This window comes from Diaphorina citri, unplaced genomic scaffold, assembly GCF_000475195.1.
Source record: "Diaphorina citri unplaced genomic scaffold, Diaci psyllid genome assembly version 1.1 scaffold405, whole genome shotgun sequence".
Lineage (NCBI taxonomy): Eukaryota > Metazoa > Arthropoda > Insecta > Hemiptera > Psyllidae > Diaphorina > Diaphorina citri.
This window is the reverse complement of record NW_007377840.1, coordinates 57,967-70,153: the sequence shown is the minus strand read 5'-3', so window position 1 is coordinate 70,153 and position 12,187 is coordinate 57,967. Positions and strand designations below refer to the sequence as shown.

Here is a 12,187-nt window from a genome sequence, read left to right as displayed (position 1 = left end):
AAATGTCAAATAATAATCATAAAAAAAGTGTTTCTTTTTCTTCTACGACTTCTAGATCCCGAGATAAATCGATTTAAAAAATACCGGTAAATCGTGAAGTTTGACGTCAAGGTATACGCTCCCGTAGGCGATGACGTCATAATTTATGACTCCCGCTTCGTTTGTTTGTGCGCAAGCGTTTCTGCGCATTTTGACGTGAAATCTGACGTCACAACTCTTTGAACTTTTTCATTAGAACAATTAAAAATTGAATTTTCGACCTTTTAAAGTTACTTTTTCGGAGTTTTGACCTCGACGTCACAATTTGAACTTTTTCATTAGAACAACAATTAAAAATTGAATTTTCGACCTTTTAAAGTTACTTTTTCGGAGTTTTGACCTTAGAATTGGATTTTTCACCACTTTTTACGTAGGAATCGACCTTTTATTAATAATATTAACATTGGTACAAGTTTGAGCTCGATCCGATAACCAGGGTCGGAGTTATGGCCTATTCAAAGTTTCATTTTTCCATCCACTCTCAGTAGAACAGAATCAAGATGAATCACGGCATACGTTGAGTTCAATCCTACCTGTCAGTAATTCTATGGGTACACATGTCATACAAATACCTGCCTCATATATACACGGAGGAGATTCCACAGATATCATGGATATAGTTCATCATAGGAAAACAACCAGCTCCTGATAATCGGGAGCACCAAAAATGGGAAATTCATATCGATTGGTGATTTGTGCTTCAAATAGGTCCCACTAATGATTCATATTGAAATTCGGTCCCCAAAATGAATTTTCGAAACATCTAATTCCACAGGGGGAGCACCAAAAATGGGAAATTCATATCGATTGGTGATTTGTGCTTCAAATAGGTCCCACTAATGATTCATATTGAAATTCGGTTCCCAAAATGAATTTTCGAAACATCTAATTCCACCCCCGGAGACCATCAGGGCCGGAAGTCTAAATTTCATTTTTGGGGCTGAATTTCAATATGAATCATTAGTGGGACCTATTTGAAGCACAAATCACCAATCGATATGAATTTCCCATTTTTGGACCTGATAATCATCAAGTTTGTCATTAGAAAAACAAGTATTCCTTTGTCTCTGCATAGCTTTTACCATTAATAGCTGTTTTTCATTCCAACTTGACGTTAGGAGTGGGGGTAAGAATTGTGGAAACTAAACAAAACGAATATGACGGAACTGAATACTATTCTAGAATCACTTCGGGAATTTAGGACGCGGCGTTCACTCGAAGAGATAACGCCAGGAATCAACGCAGCGTTGGAATGAAAGATTGGCATTAGGCCTATCTTTCAGTCCACCTCGAAATAACGCTACTAAATTTCATGTCGTTCCTGGGACTCGAACCCCGGATTACGAGTTCAACATTCTACCTCTGAACTACATTGGTCGGTATCACGGCTGTATTCATTTAAAAGTACATATACTTATGTAACTTATGTTTATTCCACATAAACAAGAGGGGTATGATAAAAAAAAAAAAAAAAAAGATGAGTTTCACCGCCCTTTTTATTATTTCGTAGCAAAGAGGGGTATGAAAAAAAAAAAAAAAAAAAAATAGATGAGTTTCACCGCCCTTTTTATTATTTCGTAGCAATGAAACAACAGCTACACTGACGCTTTGGTCTCATCAGATGGGCGAGAAGAGACACAAAACTTCCCATTTAGGTTCTGGGTCATCACGAGAATATCAGAAAGTCACCCATTGAAATATTTTTTTTTTTTTGGTGCTCCCCCTATTGGCGGGAGAACATGGAAAAATGAAACTTTGAATAGGCCATAACTCCGACCCTGGTTATCGGATCGAGCTTGTTGTTATCGAGGGCTGGTGGTGAGGGGAGGGAGGAACGTATTTGTAGATGTGTGTGGCAATTAAATATATGGTCCACGGTTAGGGTAACACCGCACCCGCAGGTGGGTCGAGGGTCTCTTTTGAAATTGAAATATTTGTAATCGAAATTAGTGCAAAAAATTTTCGTTGATGATGGGATCTGAACCCGAAACCTTCTGCATGGCAAGCTAATGCGTTACCACTGGACAAACCGTGCTCTCACTAATAGATCAGTTGTGCTTACTTCGGTGATGTTTCAAAGTCATAGAGGGATGATGGGATCTGAACCCGAAACCTTCTGCATGGCAAGCTAATGCGTTACCACTGGACAAACCGTGCTCTCACTAATAGATCAGTTGCGCTTACTTCGGTGATGTTTCAAAGTCATAGAGGAGGAAAAATGAGGACAAACGGAATTTTTCTTTTTCTTCTACGACTTCTAGATCCCGAGATAAATCGATTTAAAAAATACCGGTAAATCGTAAACTTTGACGTCACGGCATACGCTCCCGTTGGCGATGACGTCACATCAAATGTCCCGAGCAAAGCTCCCTCGCAGGCAACACATTAATCTGTTTGTGCGCATGCTTTTCTGCGCAATTCATGTTTGTGCGCACCATTTTTCCTGCTCTATGACTTTGCGATATCACCCAAGTAAGCGCAACTGATCTATTAAGGTTGGGGGGACTTTATGAATGCACTGTATATTTATCAAAAGACCCCAATTCTTTTTAAATCTACTGTTTTTAAAAAGGTCAACCATTCTTTTGAGTGATTGTAAATGAAACCGTTTTCTGTCCTTTTTTATTAGTTTAAATCGATTTATCTCGGGATCTAGAAGTCGTAGAAGAAAAAGAAAAATTCCGTTGGTCCTCATTTTTCCTGCTCTATGACTTTGCGATATCACCCAAGTAAGCGCAACTGATCTATTAAGGTTGGGGGGACTTTATGAATGCACTGTACCTATATTTATCAAAAGACCTCAGATTTGGATTTTTCCCAACTTTTTACATAGGAATCGACCATTTATTAATAATTTTTACCCATTTGCAACTGCTCCATTGTGATGATGGTGGGATATACCTACCTACCATCCAACACGTTACAGCCACCCTGCTGGAGAGGTCTGGATGATCGTAAGGTAAAGTCACCCAACACAAGTATTTACTAATCTAAGCTACTTATCCTTTACAGATGAGGCTTGTTTCTCGTTCTCTTATCCTGTATTTCTTATTGTTTCTCCGCTCCCTCTTTCCAACCTCTTGATAAAAATCTAAGCTACTCTTTAAGACATTAGCGTTTTTTTTTCTTTTTCATGCTTGAACAAAAAAAAAAAGTTTAATATTGTACATAATGTAAATACTCGTATATATTTTATGACTCCTTCTTACAATTAAAAATAAATAAAGTTAAATGATAAAAAAATATATTTACATAAATTTACAGTTCCATCTTGTTTATTTTGTGTAACATATAGGTATACACTATACAGGGTGTTGCAAGTTGTGAGACTGATTTATAATTATGTCTTACGTAATAAAAAATCTGGTGTGAATATCACACGACTTTCCTTATCCTATTGAATGATGCTTATTTGAGTGTTCTTTTACCCTAACTTTTACAATATCTCTAACCGTTTTGTCGCTATAGCTGAAAACCGCCAAAAAACGGTCGAAATCTGTCCAAAAGCGGTAAAAATACCGCCAAGCGCAGCAACCATCTCAAACAAACGTTTTGTGTTGCATCCTTGTCACATTAGTGAACCACATACCAAATTTCAAGTTTCTAGCTTATACCGTTCCCGAGATATTGTTAAATTACACCAAAAACCGCCAAAAAGCGGTAAAATGCCGCCAACCGTTGCACCGATCCTAACCAAAAGTTTCGTGTCGCATCCTTGTCACATTTGACAGCTACATACCAAATTTCAAGTCTCTACCTCTTACCGTTCTCGAGATATTTTGTTTACAGACACACGGACACACAGACACAGACACGGACCAATGGCTGAAACTTTGGATTTAAGCTCTAGGGACCTCAAAACGTGTTTTGGCACTAAAAACTGACCATCGAAAATTTGACCCGATTACATTACTTTCCTTCCTATAGGATAAAAGTAAAAAATGGTGTTTTGGATTATTATTCTGAAATCCAATTTTATCTAGTGTAAGAGGCCCTGATAACTTTGGGGGGGCTTAAGCCCCCCAAGCCCCCCCCAACATCTAATTCCACCCCCGGAGACCATCAGGGCCGGAAGTCTAAATTTCATTTTTGGGGCTGAATTTCAATATGAACCATTAGAGGGACCTATTTGAAGCACAAATCACCAATCGATATGAATTTCCCATTTTTGGAGCTCCCCCTATTGGCGGGAGAACATGGAAAAATGAAACTTTGAATAGGCCATAACTCCGGCCCTGGTTATCGGATCGAGCTCAAACTTGTACCAATGTACTACGTTCTTTAAGACATTTAATATGGTTTATCATAAGTAGGGGGTTCTCATTTAAGATTTTAAAGTTGGCCTCCCTGGGGCCGACCCTAAAAAAGTCCCTGAATTTTTACATAGCCTATAAAAAACTAGAGGTAAATATAGGCTCGTACACAAAATTTGAGGTTTATAAATTCAACGATTCAAAAATGATGGTGGGGGGGGGACTTTATGAATGCACTGTATTTTTGTAGAAATAATACACCTATAAAAAACTAGAGGTAAATATAGGCTCGTACACAAAATTTGAGGTTTATAAATTCAACGATTCAAAAATGATGGTGGGGGGGGGGACTTTATGAATGCACTGTATTTTTGTAGAAATAATACGAGGGTTTATGATGGTGAGTCATCTATTGGATTCTGAATTTATCTGAAATGTCCAGACCAAAAAGGCATTGTGCGTCAATGTCATTGAGAAAATAACAAATTTCATCAAAATCGGAGCAGGCAATCGCGAGATATAGCGGAACCAACAAACAAATATCCAAACTAAATGCTGAACGGTTGAGGTAACACCTAGACCTTCAAAAATACCCATATCGAGATTAAGCTCGTATACTTCCAGGATGTCACTATGAAGACACCTAGTGGTCCTGAGGCGTCAGAACTTTTTGGGACAGCAAATAGTTTAAAATCCTATTTGAACACTGAACAAACGTAAAATTAGAAACTCACTAATATCACGTCACGTGATGGGGGAGTCAGACACATGAACTTTTTGGGACAGCAAATAGTTTAAAATCCTATTTGAACACTGAACAAACGTAAAATTAGAAACTCACTAATATCACGTCACGTGTCATCATGGGGAGTCAGACACATGTGATTCAAAGTTTTCCCATGATATTGCACACTGCAGGAAGCATTTCTGGAAACGGGTTCGAGACTGATTTATTTACAATGATGAGTTGACATAACAGGAACATTTTCAGTTCAAGTAGAAGGTTCTTGCTGAGTTATATTGTGTGACACTTTGGTTAACATATCATGTATGTCCTTGGCATAGGCTACTTGGTTTCTAGTTGTGCTTAGATACTGCGGATAGGTTAATGTATTGGCTTCCTGGGTGTTGAGAGGTTCGGTGCGTGTTGTGGCAACCACAACATTCATATACCGTTGACTGCTTGTTCCTTGCTGATGGCATTCAATAGCAGTTTTCTGAAACCAAGTACCAAGAAGTTTTCAATTTAATGTCCGCGCTACAATAAATTTGCACATCAGTACAATTAGTAGGAACTTGATTTTATAAATACTTTGAGCCTCATCCAACTAGGCCAGCCTCGTCAGTTTGGTTGGTAGCGCGTCTGCCTTGTAAGCGCTAGCCCGCGGGTTCGATTCACGCCTGGGACGAATTTTATTCTGAACGCGTATTGCTCGTTCTTAGAACGGCTAGTTTTCTCCTATCCTTTCTTCTTTCTCTCTTTGATTACGGGAGGATAAGACCTTAGCAGTTACAGTTCCGTCTATCAAACCTCTTAAAAAACATCAAAAATTTCAGCCGATTACATTACTAATACTTTCCTTCCTATGTACATATTATTGGATAAGGATAAGGAAAGTTTAATTTTTTGTACCAATAGATTTTCGGTCAGTATGGACCAAACTTTTTTGAAAAATGGTCCCACTAAAAAAAAAAAAAAAAAAAAAAAAAAAAAAAAAAAAAAAAAAAAAAAAAAAAAAAAAAAAACACTCGGTGGCATAAAAAAAAGACCCCGCCAAGTCGTTCTCCCCCCAAATATAATCAAGGCTGCCCACAAAAGAGATAAACAAACACTCTAATCCCCACCCAAAAAAGTTTAGAAATCAAGCAGAATGATGAAAAATTTGAGCGTATCAAAGTCAAATATCTCGCCGGCTAAACTTTAAACAGATTTTGATGATTTTTTTTTCAACTTGGTCTACTTTCATGCCCCCAACAACACACACACGAGGCAAGTCGTCTTTCTTCGCATCATTTGTAGTTGTCCCTCTACAACTACCTGAAAACCGGCTACTTTCCCTGTCGCGTGTAATATCCTCAGTAGCGCGGTAAAACTTTTCTTGACTTTGGCGGGCGGAGCGCCTACCGCGCCTCCTCAATAAATCACATTTCCTGTAAGCCTCGCCTGAACATTGAGGGACGAATGGAGTTCCTACTGTCTTCAACTGAAAGTTTGAACACTATAAGTATGAAAGCTTTGATGCTAAATAAGCATACGAGATTGAGCTCCTATCTGGCTACATACACCGTAGACCTTCCAATTTGTTTATCAAACCTTGAGCAATCGCGAGCATCGCACATTTCCTGAAAACAAAATATTATAACATTGAGAAATCATAGTACATACATATTATGACATTCTTACATGTCTTGAGAGTTCATTGCAACGGTCGTTACATTGGTTCAGACTTTACTTTTATCATGGACACTTGTTGCTATGTTGAAAGCCCAGAAGAGTTAGTTAGGTGTATAACAGCCACTCTAAAGCCGTCGGAGTTCACAGGAAAAAGAATCAAAATGTCCTTTTGAAATTTTCAAGTAAGTTCAATAGGAAAAAAGGTTACAACCTACCTTGAGCTCCTTGTTTAGACCCGTTTTAAAGAAAATTTGTTAAATAAAAAAAAAAAAAAAAAAAAATGGCGGATACCTATCTTGGAAATTGGGCGTGATCGGAAAAAATGTTATACAGGGTGCGCCAGAAAAACACTGACAACGACTCAGGGTGGGTAGATCTCATCATTTCCAACAAAGTTCTGTGGGTCATTTTCCTAAGTTCGGGTTCGTTTCCGAGAAATGTCCAAAAAACCACCTTTTAAAAAAAAATTCAGAACTCGTGTCAAATTCTAGGTCATAAACTTTTCCATTTTAATTGATAAATTGTTTTTGTTAAAACACTTAAAACCACGAGCCAGAGCACAAAATTTTGATCCGAATTGACCTGATCTCCAATTTCCGAAGTTCAGGTTTGATGTGTTTTTTCAAGCTCGAAAAAGATTTACCTTGTTTTGTCCGATTTTTACGTTACGAAACACGCGGTTTTTGTCCAAAGAAATTTTGGAGCACAGGTCTCAATCTTTCAGGAAAACTCGCGCTTTATTCAAGGGCAATCAAGGGTCAGAATGAGATTTTATTTGCCTTTTTAACTCACGTCCTTCCCGGAGAAACAACCACTTGACTACCGAAAAACAGACATGATGCTAGAAAACTACTGACCGTGTGTGGGTGCCTTTGCAATGTTGTAGTTTTTTTTTTATGTTGACAGAGGGAACTGTAACTGCTATGGTCTTATCGTCCCGAAATCGAAGAGAGAAGGAAGACAGGATGGAAGAAAGTTGACAGAGGGAACTGTAACTGCTATGGTCTTATCGTCCCGAAATCGAAGAGAGAAGGAAGACAGGATAGGAGAAAGCGATTATCGTCCCGAAATCGAAGAGAGAAGGAAGACAGGATAGGAGAAAGCCTGCCGACAGAGGGAACTGTAACTGCTATGGTCTTATCGTCCCGAAATCGAAGAGAGAAGGAAGACAGGATAGGAACACAGAGGGAACTGTAACTGCTATGGTCTTATCGTCCCGAAATCGAAGAGAGAAGGAAGACAGGATAGGAGAAAGCCAGGGGGAACTGTAACTGCTATGGTCTTATCGTCCCGAAATCGAAGAGAGAAGGAAGACAGGATAGGAGAAAGCCAGCCGTTCCGCTATGGTCTTATCGTCCCGAAATCGAAGAGAGAAGGAAGACAGGATAGGAGAAAGCCAGCCGTTCCGAGAACGAACATCATCCCATCAGGACAAAATCCGCCCCGGGCGGGAATCGAACCTGCGGCCTAGCGCTTACAAGGCAGACGCACTACCAACTAAGCTAACTAGGCTGGCTGCAATGGTGTAGAAAACGTGAGGACTCTGAAAATAAAATTCAATTTTTCCGCTGGAATTTCAACCAATCAGGGGAAAACTTTTTCCAAAGAAAATGTAAAGAGCATCGCCAGAGCAAAGAATTTAATCTATGGCTAGCACGGCTAGCTTCACACCAATAATAACCACTTACACAAACTCACACCACTTACTTAATGAAGTTATTTGTAGCATTCTAGATCCCCGAAGACACCCACACTCAAACTTTTTCCAAAGAAAATGTAAAGAGCATCGCCAGAGCAAAGAATTTAATCTATGGCTAGCACGGCTAGCTTCACACCAATAATAATTAACACTTACTTAATGAAGTTATTTGTAGCATTCTAGATCCCCGAAGACACCCACACTCTTTTTTTGAGCTTGAAAAAACACATCAAACCTGAACTTTGGAAATCAGAGATCAGGTCAATTCGGATTAAAATTTTGTGCTCTGGCTCGTGGTTTTAACAAAAACAGTTCGATTAAAATTGAAAAGTTATGACCTAAAAACTGACACAAGGTCTGCAGTGCTCTGGCTCGTGGTTTTAACAAAAACAGTTCGATTAAAATTGAAAAGTTATGACCTAAAAACTGACACAAGGTCTGCATGTGCTCTGGCTCGTGGTTTTAACAAAAACAGTTCGATTAAAATTGAAAAGTTATGACCTAAAAACTGACACAAGGTCTGCATTTTTTTAGAAGGTGGTTTTTTGGACATTTCTTGGAAACGAATCCAAAGTTAGGAAAATGGCCCACAGAACCTTGTTGCAAATGATGAGATCTACCTACCCTGAGCTGTTGTCAGTGTTTTTCTGGCACACCCTGTATAGTTTTTTTTTGAGGTTTGTTTTTCAAAATGCTATAAAAGACATACTATTTCAGGTATGGTCATGGTTTTTTATTTGAAAGGTAAAAGTTTGCCATTTAGTGTTTGACCTTTGAATAAAATTTTGGGTAAATGGGTGCCTCAGTTAGATCAAATGAAACTGGAAAATCCAGTTTTTGACCACTTTTTCAATAATCTGAAGCCGTATATTATTTGCAAAAACAATTAATGAAATCTTCCAGGTACTCCAAAGTTTACTTTTTTATCACCATGAACTAATGATTTTACACATATTCCGAAAGAAAATCATCCAAAGGTGTCAAATCACACGATTGTGGAAGGAAATTAAGAGGGAAATTGAGCAAAATTACATACCTATTCACAAAACAAGAGAAAATTAAACCAAATGTTTTGCTTTGTTCAAGCTATCTGAGGGGCCGGTATGCCCAAACTTAGTATTCAAACACTTTTCAAATTGCCTTTTCAAAAACAAAACATTGTGACCATACTTCAGATAGCATGTCTTTACCTAAGTATAATAGTTTAAAAAAAAAAAAAAAAAAACACCCTATAGAATGTTTTTACTGGGAATCTATCCTAGGATTTTGTTGACGTTTTTCATGTTCACCCAGTAGGTATTAGTATTTTGTACTTACACTGAAACACTGTCAATGATATTGTTCTGTATCACATTGAGAGCAGCTGTCTTCAATGTAGTCTGAAAACAGAATGAAATCAATGGGTAGAAATTTATTACACAAAGTCCAGCAGAAAGGATGAACAGTTTTAAAGTCATCATGCAGAGCAGAGTCAATATTTATCTAGAGTAGTAATTTTTCTTTTCAAATATACAAATTACTAGTAGTTCTGTTAACTGTGTACCTTTGCCCAAGCTGAGACAAATGTACGTATCACTCAAAAAATTTAAAAAATGGTTGACTTTTTTTGAAACAATAGATTTACCAAGATTTAGGGTTTTTTGAAAAAATTATATCTGAAGAAATAATACAAGAGTTTATGATGGTGAGTCACCTATTGGACTCTTAAACGTTTCAAGCCAATTTTGAGTTAGTGCTCTTTAAAATTAGCGGTGAAATTTATTAATGAACTTAACTTACATTCAAAGACTCTCTCAGTTGACCTGTCAGACTTTTCACTTTGGATATGTTGTCAAATTTTTCTTGTTGTACTTGCATTTGGGGGGGGCCTGGCATTTGACCCGGTATTTGTTGAGGACCTTGTAACTGGGGAGGCCCCTGCAGTGGGGAAGGACCTTGCATCTGACCCATCATACCTGGTGGTGGTCCTATATTCATTGTTCAACTCAAATCAACAATACCTAGCTTGGTAAAACACTGGTTTCTTTTATTGATAAAGTTCTATTTTCACTTAAATGTTAAATGCTCGAACTGAAATAATCGTTCTATGAAAGGGAAGAGGGAAGATGAGTGCTTAAGGAGTGTTTGTTCTAAATGTAGGTAGTTTTAGCCTTTTAGCATGTGCAGTATGGAAGAAGTCACTAAATAGGGCCTAGGGCCAAAAGAGTATTTTTTTGCTCTAGAGTTTAGATGATTGCAAGAGGTCTAGAAACTTGAAAAACTTCTTTAGAATGGAAGGTTCATACTTTAGGAGTATTAGGTATAAAGTATAATATAAATGTAATTTTTAATTTTAAGGTCCGAAAGTAGGGAAAAGGGAAAAGTTCAAAAGTAAAAAGGGTACCTAAGGGTCTAACTATTTCTATTTTCTATTAAGTTAAGAGGCTGGAGTGTTGATTTTGATTGTTGATTTTTCATCTTATATTTTTTAAATAAACTCCAGCAGCTCCAGCTCAATAGATCAGTTGCGCTTACTTGGGTCTTGGGTGATGTTTCAAGTTTCAAAGTCAAAAGCTGTATTTTTTTAAACAAATAAAAAATTTAATATCGTTTTATTTGGTTTTTTCCGTTTTTCTCTCAGAAAGAGAAACCTCACCGTCGTATGTATGAAAGCCAAAGTTAAACTTTAGTTTAATTAAGACGAACGATGTTGCCAATTTCATGTCATTGTCATTTCTTGAGATAACTGGCTAGATTTCATGAAATTTGGCAAGCAGGGAGCTCTGCTCGGGACATTTGATGTGACGTCATCGCCTACGGGAGCGTATGCCGTGACGTCAAAGTTTACGATTTACCGGTATTCTTTAAATCGATTTACCTCGGGATCTAGAAGTCGTAGAAGAAAAAGAAAAAATCCGTTGGTCCTCATTTTTCCTTTGTAACACAGGGTAAGGTAGTTCTTGAGTTCTGACTTGCAATAGGTTTTCTTTCCTCTCATTGTGTTTTTACTATGTTTTGATACAGAAAAATGCTCGAAATATGCTAAAAATATGCATTATTATATGCAAAAACATGCAAAAGTATCAATTTTAAGAAAAACCCTCAAAATATGCAGAATTTTACAGATGCAGGATTGACAGGATACAGAATTACAGACTGCATTTTAACAGCATTAACTGCATACTGCATTTACAGTGTAATCTGTGTATCCTAATGCTAAAAATATGCATTATTATATGCAAAAACATGCAAAAGTATCAATTTTAAGAAAAACCCTCAAAATATGCAGAATTTTACAGATACAGGATTGACAGGATACAGAATTACAGACTGCATTTTAACAGCATTAACTGCATACTGCATTTACAGTTGTAATCTCAGAACTTTTTTTCAGTTAAACATAGAGAAAAATGGGTTTCATAACTGAAATCTGCACAAAATTTCTATTAAATAGAAAGTAATAATCTGGTGTGAACATAACACGACTTTCCTTATCCTATTAAATGATGCTTATTTGGGTGTTTTTCCGTTTAGTCAGTATAGCTGAAAACCGCCAAAAGCGGTCGAAAATCGCCAAAAAGCGGCCAAAATACCGCCAACCGCAGCACCTATTGTAACCAAAAGTTTGTGGACTACATACTCAGATTGAGTGAGATAATTCTCCATGAGATCGTAGTCCAGGCTTTCGAACTTGGATGAGATGATGTTGGAAGCACCTAAAAATGCAAAAGAAAGTCTAAAATTATATTGCCTACAGGACATTTGGAAAAAAATTGATGATTCTCACAAGTGGGAACAGGCCTTTACAAGGCAGAGTTAGGC

General features: G+C 37.6%; 1 protein-coding gene across 1 annotated transcript; it reads right to left on the bottom strand.

Moving 5' to 3' along the window:
- Positions 1–4,624: 4,624 nt before the first annotated feature.
- LOC103508516 (mediator of RNA polymerase II transcription subunit 29) lies at positions 4,625–10,755 on the bottom strand. The gene is made up of 6 exons (XM_026823104.1): positions 10,166–10,755; positions 9,704–9,765; positions 6,614–6,635; positions 6,549–6,560; positions 5,172–5,509; positions 4,625–5,062 (listed from the first exon to the last, which is right to left on the bottom strand). Exons 1-5 carry the CDS (start codon positions 10,361–10,363, stop codon positions 5,285–5,287), a joined length of 519 nt encoding a protein of 172 aa, XP_026678905.1. The 5' UTR covers positions 10,364–10,755; the 3' UTR covers positions 4,625–5,062; positions 5,172–5,284.
- Positions 10,756–12,187: the final 1,432 nt, after the last annotated feature.